The 14,210-nt window shown below is 42.9% G+C and overlaps 2 protein-coding genes across 2 annotated transcripts, besides 1 other annotated feature; one reads left to right on the top strand and one right to left on the bottom strand.

Annotated features, from left to right (window-relative positions):
- Positions 1–5,720: 5,720 nt before the first annotated feature.
- Positions 5,721–6,647, top strand: TSTA_110730 (uncharacterized protein; the record flags this gene model as incomplete). Its single annotated transcript, XM_002488605.1, has 3 exons — positions 5,721–5,855; positions 5,878–6,128; positions 6,539–6,647. The coding sequence occupies 3 exons, from the start codon at positions 5,721–5,723 to the stop codon at positions 6,645–6,647; spliced, it is 495 nt and encodes a 164-aa protein (XP_002488650.1).
- A 1,406-nt stretch (positions 6,648–8,053) lies between these two features.
- On the bottom strand, positions 8,054–9,334 carry TSTA_110740 (uncharacterized protein; the record flags this gene model as incomplete). Its single annotated transcript, XM_002488606.1, has 2 exons — positions 8,054–8,840; positions 8,886–9,334. 2 exons carry the CDS (start codon positions 9,332–9,334, stop codon positions 8,054–8,056), a joined length of 1,236 nt encoding a protein of 411 aa, XP_002488651.1.
- Positions 9,335–11,739: 2,405 nt separating this feature from the next.
- Positions 11,740–11,783: a microsatellite.
- The last annotated feature ends 2,427 nt before the right edge of the window (positions 11,784–14,210 follow it).

The following is a 14,210-nucleotide window of genomic DNA, read 5'->3' on the forward strand; positions in this document are numbered from 1 at the left end:
GCTTCACGGTGCGGATTGCACCAATATCGAGATTGCTAGCATACATTCGATCAAGATAATGGTTCACAACACGAGTCAGACCAAGAGCAAACAGATATTTAGTGTAAGCCTGAGGATCCCGACTTCGCTCCATAGCATCTGATGCCTGAAGATCCGGACTTCGCTTCGCAGCATCTGGTTCCAAAGCCTGATTGATGCTAGTTGTTAATTCAACTAATCCAGCATTTCCTACAACAGTAAATTCCCAACCACTATAAATCCTCTGAAGAGGGTTTCTATACTTTTCAACTATATTTTCTTCTTGGCTATGCAAGTTATTGCACTGCGGACGCAAACGGATTGCCTCTAGAACCTCAAATTTATAATCGACACATTTAAAAGAAAGTATTTTAGACTGAACTTTTCCAAGTCGATCAGCAATATCTTTGGATAAATCTGGATAAGCTTCGGCAACTGGGAAACAATTCAACCATTGGGATTTATGGGTCTCGTGTCCAGACATCTCGAGCTCGAAATTTTCCGCTATGCACAAGAAAGAAATCGAGCATTGAGTGCCATCTTGAATTTTGGTTATGAGTATGTCCCGATTCACGAGCTCATGTAATTGTTTAAGTAGTTCCTCTCCGAGTTTATCTCTATCATGTTGTTCATCAAGCCATTCTGAGTTCAAGCAAAACAGCCTGTCCTTATTATATGCTCCCTTCCAGTTAAACGTTAGTTCCATAGTCATATGGAATTTTAATTTATTCCTTCACTCGCTTGACCCTGCGGAGCGGTTATATACGTACCCTAAACTCCCCAGGTTTAAAAATAATGGCGTAATCATATAACGTCCCGACAGGTAGTGTAAGTGACGTAATGGAAATACAACACAAAATAGCCATTCTCAATATTATGAATCTAATAAGGTACATTAGTTTACACTAGATTTAAGAGTCTAAAAGAGTTCTATTGGGCTGTTACATATTTGGATTCTAAAAGCATATTTCTGAATGGCCATAAATTGATCTTTGTGTGGGTGCACTAAGGTGCATATACGTACGTACGAAGCACTTGAGTCAATCTCAATAGGTGATTCTTTCAGTTCTGTGTGTTCCCTTCTTCTAAGTACATCATGTTCCAAAGCCGCGTCTATATAGACCTTCTCCTGAACTGATTTGTAAGCTATCCCATGGGCCATGGGGTAAACCTGAGACCATTCTCTTACACATAACAGTTTCGGATTGATCGCTTCATTTGATGGCTTCATTGGAAAGCCAGCTTATCTGACACATCTCGATTGCATGAAGCAACCAACACTTTGGGTGGCCGTTTTCGCCTTCAATTAATGCGAAATCAGCGTGTGCTAGAACACGAAGTAGGATGATCACATTTTCTCTCTTGCGAAGTTGCGAAGAAACTGGACCATCATATATCTGTTAGATCACACTTTGGCTAGGCTGTTGACACTGTTGTCTAATAGCAACAGCTAATGCTGATTGATTGCTGCTGAGGAGGTATTTAGTAACTGTTGAGATACGAAGCAGGTGGCGAGACTGGAATCAAATAACAGAAAATCAGCGACAAGGCCTCGTAGCTACAGTATTATAGGGTATGGATAGATGGATGATATCATTTACCTTGACCTTCCCCGTGGGGATTATACAAGTCTGTCATATACCCTTCTACATGGTGTTTTGTAATTGGCTTATCAACGCGCGATGAGAATAATTGCCTGCTCTTCAGAAACTTTGTCAAGGCCGCTGAATTTCAGGGATCATGTGATGCTCAACGTAGGACTACCTCCCATAAGGTGCAAATTGTCCCTCAAGTAAGTAGACTAATAGTAAGACATTCCAGCCTTGGAGTTCTACTAGTTACACTCAAAGGGAGGCCTACCCGCTCATTACTGATATCAATCAACTGGCACAAAGAAGAAGAGTGTAATCATCGCATGTTCCAGATCAACTGGAGGCCCAAGGTTTTCTCGAAGTGTAGTTAAGTTTAGGCCTAATGGATGAAGCCATTGGCTTGCAGCAGGATGTCTTTCGTCCAAGGGTCATTACAAGCCCTCGAAGACTTGCCGACAAAGGCGGGCTTACATCAACCTCATGATCAGAAACGGGGCTTTTAACGAACTGTCGCAATGCCAGGGTTCAAAGACCAGCCTGCGGGGTTGGCGTGCTGCAAGTCCATCATTCCCGCTATACTTAATTCCATGAGCATCAGCGGGTCCGGTGAAACTAATATAATCATATTTCACCGGTCACCCTTATGCCGAGATCGAGCGCATGAAGATAAAATTTCCTGTCCTGGTAGATGCCTAACGTTAGGCCGTGGGGCGAGACTAAAATTGGATACTACTAGATACCATAATAATAAGTCTTCCAAAGCGCCTGCCAATCGAAGAAAATACGTTATTGATGTAGGTATCAGCATTGACAATTTGCGGAAGAAAATCTGCACTCTGCATCTAAACGGGCTAATTACTATATCCAATCAAGGGTGAGTGCTTAACCTATCCGTAGTCAAATTCTTGCTCTAATTAGCCACTTCGCGCGAGAAATTTCATTACCAGCTGGTCCATAACCAGGGCCAGATATTATATTCCATTTAAAGTGAGTGTTTGGTTCGCGAAGGCGAATGTGTCTCACCATGGAAAATTGAACCAGGAGCGACAATCCATAGAAGGTTGTATATTGAAGCTGCACAGGTGGAGCCATCATTATCAACAAAGAACGCAGTTCCAAATACATACAGTAAATTTTTGTTAGGTCTACCTTTCTTATTATTGTCGGATTGGCGGGTTTTGTCCATGTCAGTCCTGAATAGTAGCCTACAAGGATGCGAAAAGAAGGAGTGACTAAACGCAAGAAGATACAGTACACTATCCCGCTCTGGTAAACATCACTGGCCGTTTGCGGAAGGAACACTGAGCATGAACGGATCCAAATACCTCACCAATCAAGCTATACTCTTCTAGGAACTCTAACAGCGCTCGTGACTCTTGAAATAAAGAACATACTTACCTCGTTGCATTGTCCGACCGGAGTCAGGTGGCTCTACGAAAGTCGATTAACAAGCACTAGATGTCTTTTATAACTAGCCATGCTATATCGTAGACCACATGAAGTTGCACTTTTGCACTTTACACCGTTCCATATTTAACCAGAGATTAATTAGTCATGACAAAACAATAATGACCTCCACCTCAGACTGATGCTAGTTTGCGAGGGACAGATGCCCTGAAAGCAAAGGTTGGATCTACATGCATACTAGAACTTTGGAATAAAGTCTCGGCCTGGAACTACCACGCGTCAATGTAAGCCTCCGACACAATCACTAATACCAAGCATCGGGCTGCTGAAAATGAAGCTACTACTTGATCCGGCACATGATCCTGGACTTTCTATGGAGTAGTGTATTAGAGTTTATATAAAAATCAGGCCGTTCTGAACACACAATAGTACAGTATGGTTTTTTGAGGCTTATCTTCATTTTTATTGACTTTTGAATTCGTGGATCTCACAGGATCTGCCCAATTTCTGCATCGGTCAACCGGATTGCCATATTTAAGTGACTGCGCCGTGAGGAACGGATCCACAGCTTGCCCCCAATCTTGATGATCTTCTTATCATCTCCGCGTGTATTTATGGATCCGTGATACAGAGTAGTCTAGTTCGATAATTCCGCTCGTGTCGGCTTGTACGTGACATCTCAAGCCGTAATTCAATGTATCAAAATTATGTACGCAAAAGTATGGAATCCTTTACATATCCTTGTTGTTTTTTCTCTTTAACAGTAAAAGCGGGAGACGTCTTTCACCCCCTATTCGGTGGATCCTTCTCTGAAGTATTTATCACGCTCTGTTGACTGATGCATCTGATCTGTCTGATTGGTTGAACTAGCTTGCTAATCCAACATCTCATTCTTTGTTCTTGAGGTCTGTTACCTCCATGCAAACCTCCGGGTTTCTCAGCGCTTCCTGCGCCTTCATTTCCGAGATCTCTCCATTGTCATACTGTACCAAGAACAATAACTCCTCTGTGTTACCATTCTCTAAAGGAATGAAAGAAGAAGAAAGGAAGCATGGAGTCCTCGGTACGTGCAACTTGATTGGACGTACATAGTTAACTAGCCCTGTCGTATAAAATTCTTTTATTCACATCCAAGCATCGGACCCAGGTTTAATATAGATGGGTTTAGCATTTTTCATTGGCATCAATAAGAAGAATAAAGGGCATTGTTTTGTGACTAGGATATAACATAGCCAATTAAATATGTCTTGGTTGTTGTATTGTAGTTTAAGATTTCCCATGATCAGCCCACTCCAATCGGATGACCCCGGTGGTTCTCCTACCGTTTTACTCCATACGGAGGAGTTAGCTGTAATCAATTATGATACACGTACTAGTATATTCTCTGTGCCTTCTGAGATGTGTAATTGTATGTATTGTGTATGTCTAGTTTTGCAATCGCTATAGAGAAGAAAAGTCATCGGCCAATGAGAGCCAAGTTGTAGATTTCGTATTAGGCCTAGCCATAACCGTAACACGGTTAATACCATACTCCCACCTCTATACAGATTACATCCTTCTGATAGGGCCATCCATCTCATTAGCTGTTAGCATTGATTGGTAGTTCTTTAGTTCGAATAAATAGACCATGGATCCAAGCCTCACTAGAGGCTAGCCTGCCTCCATTACGCTCCTATTTGCTACAACTTTATAGCTTCATGAAGCATATTGACGTGGGCACTCATGCCATAAATGTAACGTGATACAATCACATAGAGACCTATCTTTTACAGTATTGTATTTTTAATTAACAGGCCCATGTCAAATCCTAATAGATATTGCATGTACATAGTCAAAATACTCTCCGCACATTTTAGGAATGAGACCAGCCATTGTGCTGCTTCAAGATCCAGCTGATAGAAATTCCCCACCTAGATATCGATATGAAACTGCGATCTCAGTATGGACGCACTTAGCCTAACATCGCTAATATAAGTCATTAATCCGTCGGTCCAGCGCATATTATCTGGGGGAGACGAGGCAACCAGTGAGATGAGAAGGATAAGCTAGATAAGTTTCAGTGGTTGAAATTCGACAGCTTCTTAACATCTTCTAGACTAGCTAGCATCAAAAAAATACAATAAAGCTTGCGTCATTCTTTTCGAGTAAGCAGTAAGTAATCCTGTGGATATGAAAAGAGTATAATTCACTGACAAGTAATCCAGAAATGTGCTTCTATAATCAGAAAAGGTTCATTTGTGGAGACTGGAGCTGGACAAACTTTTCCCACCAGTGCAATTATGAGTGCCGGACGGGCGAGACATGTGGCATGAAACTGGTGAACTTCACAGGACATGAATCAAAGAAATGTCAGCTCTGTAAGAAGATTGAAATCAAGTTTCACCGCCGCAAAAAGGAGTTGGAACGATTAGAGCGTTGGAAATGTGAGCGACGTGACCTAGGGGCAACAATAAATCGCTCACAGAATCTAATCTGTGATCTTGAAAAGGACATTAAGCAACTTCAAACAGAGCTGGTTTGTAAGAGAAGGGCTCTCTCTTAAGAAAAGAGACCGACTGGCACGCAGCCACTTAGTAGTGATGGTTGCTAAGAATCTGACTTGGTATGTTTTTCTTCAAATTTGTTGCCTTGCTGACGCCTCATTTTGATCGAGACTTGGTTACTGATGGCGTTGAACGAATCCAATTTGGAATATTTGAGTCCATGCCTTTTAACAACTTCTTTTGGGACTTCAATGGCTCCACTCACGTTGTCTTGTGCATCGAGACATCAAGCCCGGCAATATCGGAGTTCGCTTTGGGCATCTTCATGTTTCAATCCTCGACCTTGGTTCGGTTGGTAAATTGGATGATAGCACTAGTCTTATTCCCTCTTTACGAGGCGAGCTAGTAACTGTACATCATCTTGCACCAGAAATGGAGCTCGAAGCTATAATGAGGAAGTCGATATTTACGCGAGTAGCCTTTTTGGGTGCGAAATCTTCTTAGACCATCATCCTTGGCTGCTGTCTGTTAATCCATGGCGCCCTGATAAGAATCCAAGGCTTAGGGAGTACAAATCACGTCATGAACAGTCCCTAAGGTCCTTGAATCACAAGACAGGGGCTAAAAGGTCAGGCCAGTGCTAGCCCTAATCGCAGATATGTTGAAATGGGACCCTTAAGCAATACCTTTCGTCTCAAAGCGCATTAAGACATCAGTACTTTCTGGATTTCACAGTTCAGGAACAACGAGATGATTTAAAACGACAGAAAAGACTTTAGTCCTTAATACATATCTTTTGATATCCATTGTCATTTATTTCTATGTACAAAACCAGAAATAATATAGCGCTGACATTTATGTACCTCAACTTCATTCCAATCTCGGATGTAGAGCCGCAGAATAACTAAGTAACTGTATAATTCTCCCTCCTTCTATTTAGCTTATTCGTCTTCTTTTTCTGGGCATCCTCAGCAGATGTTTTACCTTGGAGTCACTGGATAATATCCAGGGACGTGGCAGAGTGCTGACTCTCACTAGTGCTGAAAAACTTCGTCCCATTACGCGCGATAAGAGCGGCTGGGGGTTTATGGAGTGTTTCTCCTTGGTGGTGAATGCTTATTGGAAGATCCTTTGTTTCCAATTCTGAGAACTGCATATTTTCTTTGCTGAGTTCTATAGGAGGTATTCAAATGATGCGAAAGTTGCTTGATACTTCTCAGTGTGACAAAAGATTTTCACAGATTGTGACGGTGCCAATCTGCTTGGTTTGAGTACGCTATTCTGGCTAACTATCTCATACAAGAGGTGCTTGTCGACAGGTGATATTAAGCATAAAGGGGAAAAAGGAAGAAATGGAGTAAAAGCCCAGGTTCTCACTGCTCATGTAAATCTCTGTGCAACGCACCTTTCCCTATCCAGCTCCGACATCTGATGTTGATATGACTTCCCAATATGGCGCGGATAGGGTTACACGGCTCCTAGCCCTATCCGTGAACTGAGACGGGAAGGCAGAGCCATGCCCAGCCGTCACAAGATGGCCTTAACCAAGATACAGAAAACTGTGTGTGTTGGCTATAGATTTGTGATAGGAACTGTATTGATCTTGCTTATGGTTATCTAACTCTAAAGACTTGTTAGATAATCCGGACTTCAAACGAGGCAGAGAGATCGACTGTACGATCTTACAGGTCTAAAAAGGCGCCTTAGGGCATATATCCGGCACCTAGATTTCAGCCTAATTGTGGGTTGGCTTATAAAGCCAATAAACCAACGTACGTACGTTCGTACATGCGCATCAGATGGTACTCCAAGTACTATGGTCAAATGTATTCGATTGTCTGTCCTTATCCCTAAGTACATCATGTTCCAAAGCCGCGTCTATATAGACCTTCTCCTGAGCTGTATTCCTGGTTTGCAGATAGGGCACAACCCTATCGGTGCCGTATTAGGAAATCATCTTGACATCAGATGTCGGAGATGGATAGGGCAAGGTGACTCGTGTAGAGCACACACAAAGGCTAGCTACGCAGCTAGAGCAGAGCCCCTCCTTCCTGTCCTCATGTTCAATATTTTCATCGATACGCATACCTTGTATGTAGGATAGTTGGTTTTCCAATACACAGGATTGGCACCATCACAGATAAACGGAGACAGAGAACGGAATACATACAATCTTGATAGTCACCTCTTCTTTTCCCATCCTTTGTACAATACTATTCAGGATTAGCCTGAAGTTAACCCAGCAATCCGACAATACATAGGCTTCAGTAAAGGTGAGAGAGGAAGATGAGAAGAATTAAGATATGATCTATTTGATGCGCGTACACCACCACTACCACGTGTGCTTAGACTTGATTCAGGGGTTTGGAACGGACTGCGCGGTAACGCACTCTGACCCTAACCGAAGCCTAGGATTATAGGGTGCGCATGGACGCAATTCAAAAATCACGACGGGATCCGTTCAACAATTAATCCAGCAGTCTCCGATTTTCATGTCCTAACACGAGTTTCCATGCGCCATCACTGACACGAATGTATGTTGAAATCACCAAATTAGTCGCGAATCAATTCTAGATACAAACCATAGCATCCCATTCTCTCGTTACTCAGTCTCTCCGTGCCGAATTCCACTGCATCTCCATATGCTGAAACCAACGTCCAGTGATGCGGAAATGCATCAAGTAAGGTTCCAACCAGTACACCTACTAGCCGTGGCCCAAACACTGGTTTTGCTGGGCACTCAAAGGGTCTAGATCCAAAAGCTAAAAAAGCTTCCTCTTGCTCCTTTGTCAATTTTTGCCAACGTAAAGGGTCGAATTTTCCAGCTGTTTTTCCCCAGATGCTTGTTGACAGATGGCAAGCTTCAACATCCGCGGCGATGATCTTCGGTTCAGGGAAATTGGCTTCCTTCCAGGCTCTATATATCCGTTTCGTTGGTGGATAAAGCCGAAGTACTTCCTTGATTAGATTTTTTGCAGATGCCCCGTCCGGTGAAGAGGCTCGCTTGAATTGCTCTGCGGTAGGCTTTTTAGAGTAGCTTACGAGCGCTTCCCTCCAGTTTGGATGCTCTTTACCTGCTTTGTATGCGACCTCAAGAAAGCCTCGTAAGACCACTCGCCACATGGTTTCAAAACCAGGTAATATCAAGTTTAACGGGTTCTCGCAGGGATCCGAGATATTCCCGTCTGGTAACACCTCAATAAGGGCTGATCGTAATTTATCATTCTGTTCGAATGGTATGAAGGTGTCTTCTTTCTTGGACATAATCCATGTTTCATTGATAGCCTCAGCCAGGTTACTAAGGGATTTGAAGGTGACGTCGTTGGTAGTAACCTTTTTCCTAAGGAAGAAAAAAGCTGTCAGAACAGCGTTCAGAGTTATTGACTGTACCATAGGTACGAGTTCAACTTCACGTCGAGATTCGCAAGCACCTTGCGCGTCGCTTTTCCATCGCCTGACAGTGTCTTGAGTCGCTGAAACAATAATCTCCCAGTTGTCACTTGATATGTTGATCAAATTCCTTGACATCTTAACAAATTCCTCAACGTAGGATTTATTGTCGCTTGTAAAAGCATTTTGAATTCTAAATCCTCGCTGTATCGGTTCGCTTGGGACGCTTTTGGATTCGTATTTTGTATACTGATTTCTCGCACCGTGAATTATCTCGGCCGCAATGACTGAACGGTTTTCACTCGGTGTATGGTAAATTGTCTTTAAATCAGTAGTCTCTGCCGCAAGGACTTGGCCACGTTCACGCAGTAGGATCCGGGCAAAAAAGATAAGCAGGCTAGATATGACGATACACGCAAAGGGAATAATGGCAGTTTCACCCATCCTGTGAAATTTGAAGGCTTTCGTATGAAATTGGAATCAGAAATGGTGTGAGCGCCCACACTTATATTCCACTAGGAATCTGTAACGAGATATCTAAACCTGGAAGAAAGAATATGTTGGTTCCACTGCTCTAAAGTGAAGACCAATGAAGTTATTATTACCCTCAAAATAAGTAATATTTGATTATCCTCTAAGATTGAAGGCGAGTGCCAGCGCCCCTTTTGTGTGATCCCAAGCGAGGGCCGGTGTCGGATTAGGAAATCAGATAGCGGGTACCCTTTAGGATATCAACAATACCACATTGATCAGGCTCGTCAGCTTGTGGCATCCATTCACCCATTTGCCACAATGAGTATCCGCCAATTTGCCATGGTGCTGTGAAGGTATTGAATGAACGTCAAGCTCGCTGGTTGTTACAAACTCCAACCCCTTCAGCAACTTCGAATGAGGCTACCCTTCCAGAAAATGTGCCTCAAGCACAGGAGCCGCAGCAGCTGTCAAGGCCCCGACATGCCCTAAATCCACCTGGCACAATATTCTGACGAAAATTGTGTTCAATTTCTCTCTTTCTTTGTTGAACTACAAGCCAAGCTAGCCGTCGAGGGCCTGCGATAGGAGGCGCATATGCTCAAGTATGGTATGCGCACTCACGATTTGAAGGAAAGACTAAGGATGCTATCTTCCCTGGATCCGTCAATACGGCCTTAATCGCGCTACTGTTAATGGAGAAACCCTCAATAACTTTTCAGCTATCTCAGTATCTTGTTTGATGACCCTCAGCTTGTTGAGCGAGCTAATTCAGATCTTAACCGCCTTCGACAAGGTAACACCCCATTCCCCGAGTTTCTTGTCAGCTTCAAAGGATCCTCATGCTCGCTGGCGGTCAGAACTGGACCGAAGACGTACGAATCACACGTTTGCGATCTGCTCTCAATGTCGAGATAAACCTCTCGATCCCAACCAACTTGTTACAACTGTCAACAAGTTGGCTATATAACTGGATACTACCCGAACCATCCAGCGCCACGAACTATGTTAAAATTATCGGCTCAAGTGGAAAAACTGAGACTGAGACGCGAAGTCGCTGTCAATAACGCCTTCTCAATGGCCCCTGAACCCACCGTGTTACCAGAAGGCTCACCACTATGGATACGGATTCGGAAAACGAGTAGCTCCTAGTAAAGAGCGAGATATAATTTCTTCAAATGGTTAGCCATATTGTAATTGATCTTTGGTTAAATATGGACGGTGTGAAATGCAACTTCATGTAGTCTACGTCGTAGCATGGCCTGTTGAAAGGCATCTAGTGCTTGTTATTAGACTAGCACAAGATCATGTAATTCTCCGTACGGTATCTTAGTAAGAAATTATCTGCTATAACTAAGGGGCACAGTCTCTATTATTGTAAATCCACGTTGATGATGTATTGCAATTCCGTCAGTGTAAATTGTAAAAAATATGATGACTAGTGATTCTTTTTGCAGTAACCGCACTCAAGATGGGCTATATAATTATGTTAAAACAGCTAGTTATATAGTAGCAAGATCGACAACATGCGTGTCTCCTGATATGTCTTGCAAGGAACAAGATGCCGTGGATCTCCTGAGTGAAGAATTTAGGGATCCAGGATGTTATGGGCTGACCCCATATCGGTGGTTCGGGACAGAGCCCTCACTGATGCCATCCATGAAACCATCTCCAGATCTGGCGAGTGACACTGGTTTGCCAATCCTTGGCCGCCGAAGTTACGGAAATGCCCCGGAATTACTTTGCATACTCAGACTTACAAAGGTAACCCTGGGGAAACAACACGGTTCTCTCTTCCTATATTAAGTGGTATGCACAACAGGAATTTGTATGTTTTCTCTCCTTCTTTCCCATGTACATTATCATCTTGTAGAGAAATCGGTGAATTGATCGTATAGATTCAGAGGATTGATATCATCCAGTAATAGTGACCAATGATCAGCTGCTTGCTAGTATTGATAAGGAGATGATTCGATGGGTCACAGAGGTATCAAGATCTAGAAATAGCTACATCCCCTAAGCACCCTGGTGAGCTTCAACTCAACCGACTTGACCTTGGCTGTATCATTGCAGCCCGTACTAGTCATGGAGACTTTGCGGACTACATAAACGTTTTAACCACGATGATGCTTATCTTCTCTGTCGGTGCGGAGCACGAAAAGCATCTCTGCACTTCTTCTTCTGTCATATAGCTAAGAGACGAGCCCCTCGGCCTCCTGGGCCCCCTTCTAAGGTTATCTCTTTTCTTTTAGGTACTGCGAAAGGAGCACAAAAGCTAGCCTCATGGCTAGCAGAGACCCACTTCTTTAAGGATATCTGCCCTCGCCAACCTCTCCTTAGCACCTAGCTAAGACAGCCCTACTCTTCCTTTATATTTCTTCTTTCCTTCTTTCATTCTCTTCTCTTCTTTCTTTCTCTCTTTGCAAAACTTACTATTCAGCTATGATAGTAGTGGAGTAATGGGTCATGGAGTGTAGGTGGACCATTGCAGCTGGCAAATACCTAAAGCCCACTTAGAAGTGGACCTTCCTGTAAGACCACGGCAGCTATGGAAATGCGCCAAAGAGTATATTATTTGTATATAATCTGATAGATGATTCGAAGCCCGAGGTTTACTCCTCGCGGCCTATGTCCCAGTAGGGATCGGTGGGAAGTGTGCGAGTCACGAACCACGGCCGTTAAATAGACACACACACGCGCGCGCGTACATAGTAGGGTTGATATTCACGCTCCGACACTAAACATTTCTAAATGGCTTTTATCCTCCGTCGCAGCCAATGAAACGTTCGAAATTTGCATTCAACCATCTTCCCCTAAATGACCTAGATGAGAGTAACAAGACAGAGTGGTCATTTTCGAAACCCCGTTCGCAACGAGGAACCAGGCTCGGGAGGTCTCGAAAAACTTTCTAGATGGGTAAACTAGACAACATCAGAAGAGGCTTTTGTTAGATGCGAACCATGCTAAGCTCACCTTGGAGTAAAGGGAAACGGACGTTTCCCTATAGAAGGGCCCAATGAAAGGGTAGTCATTATGGTGTTGGGGCGGATAGCCTGTTGAAGTCCTTGAGAGACAAGAATCACCGGTAGTATAAACACGGACGGGGAAGCTGGGTTGAGAGCCTTGATAATTCGCTCAGTAAGGATATCTGCAGGAAGCCAAGACAATTTGTAGGTACCTGACAATGCCAAGGCCTGACCCTCAACATCATTTTCCTTGTCCCACCATTGATAGAAGTAGCGTCTATTATTGAAGAAAAACCGTAGCCCGGGAACACAAGCGACAAGGAGGGCTATTAGAGCAATTATTGCCTCGGCTGAGAATGTCATTATTGGTTGAGATGTGCTGGAGTCCACTACAACCGTCAGGAATTAGTTCTGGGTCACATCATGAGACAATTTACATACTGCGTAAAAGGACTACTGGACGAATTATGAGCACTGCCTCACATTTGGCGCTAGTGGCTCCGCACAGTGTTTTTACTAGACAGGATTAGGGTAGCTGTAATACATGTACAAGCCATATTACAGGGTCCGAGTTTATTGCAATGCCAACCATCTAATTACTAGCATTCCTTCACAGGTGTCTTAAACAAAGCCATCAATGATGCAAGTGCCATAGTAGTGTGCAAGCTACGGATGTGGGAGTCAAAAGTGATAACAATATGGTAATCCGTTGTCTATACGCTAGTCTTTACTTGGAATATTTTCATGTTTTCTTTTTTGAAACCTAACTAGAAGGGACTAGATACGGAAATTTTTGACAAATTAGAGGTGTGTAAACTGTATCTGGCCGTAATTATTTATGATATACGGAGTACCATAGTACATTTCTAGTACCCTTTGGCGTGTAGACTAATATTTAGCGTATTATTCTCACTTTTGACTCCCACTTTCGTATACGACAATATGTTAAGAAAACATGTATGCGCCATGAAAGATACTTCTGGCAGCAAATTTTATATAATAGCACCACAACATTCTTGTATGTTTAGTAGAGGAATTGAACATAGTCTGATAACCCCCACCAGCTTTTTCTAAAAAGCCTGACATGAATTTACCTGGCTTACAAGCCCGGTCATATTAATAGACAGTAAATAATAATCAAGAGAAACTTATGGAACATCATTAATCAGAGATGCTTCGCCTGCTCATCAGGTTAGTGTAAAACATGTTAAAACAATTGAAGCAAGTAAGAGCGAGCGCAAAACATTTTTGCAAACCACTGCGCCCTCAGTAGACAGGAGTTATTTCCAGAAACTGCAGTGCACTAACTAAGAACGTGATGATGGAACCATTTTAGAAAGGGGACCCTAAAGTAGTGAGCATTATCCCAATCGGGCAAGGATTGGGTAGAAGATCACGCTAAGCTCAGTGGGCCTCGGATGATGTGCAAGGACCCACTCTTGGCTCCCACAAAACTCTTTCTCAGGTTACTGTAACAACGGATACGGTATGTTTGATGACTAAGAGTATCTAATTCTCCGTATTCATAATACAGATTTTCTCAAGTCATGTAGATCATCCTTCTGTACGGAGTATAAAGATTTAGTGCTTAGATGACATGTAGCGACATCACAGCCGAGATAGCTTCAAAATATTATCGTGTCGATTGATTTTTCATAAGATTTTGTAAGGTCTGCTTCAAATTGTCGAGGCAGAGATTTTTGAGCTGACGCATCTGCTGCAAGTTCTATATAATTTTTGATAGCTATTAGAAAATCCATATCTGTAATTTTTCTACCGAAGGAAATAAAATAAAATCCTCTCCCGCGGTCTAGAATAATGGGCTGCTGAACGCCATTATATTATTCTAATCTGGACTAAGTCTGTCGTAGCGAAGTTTCGTT

The sequence above is a fragment of the Talaromyces stipitatus genome, genomic scaffold, assembly GCF_000003125.1.
Source record: "Talaromyces stipitatus ATCC 10500 scf_1105507295491 genomic scaffold, whole genome shotgun sequence".
Taxonomy (NCBI): Eukaryota; Fungi; Ascomycota; class Eurotiomycetes; order Eurotiales; family Trichocomaceae; genus Talaromyces; species Talaromyces stipitatus.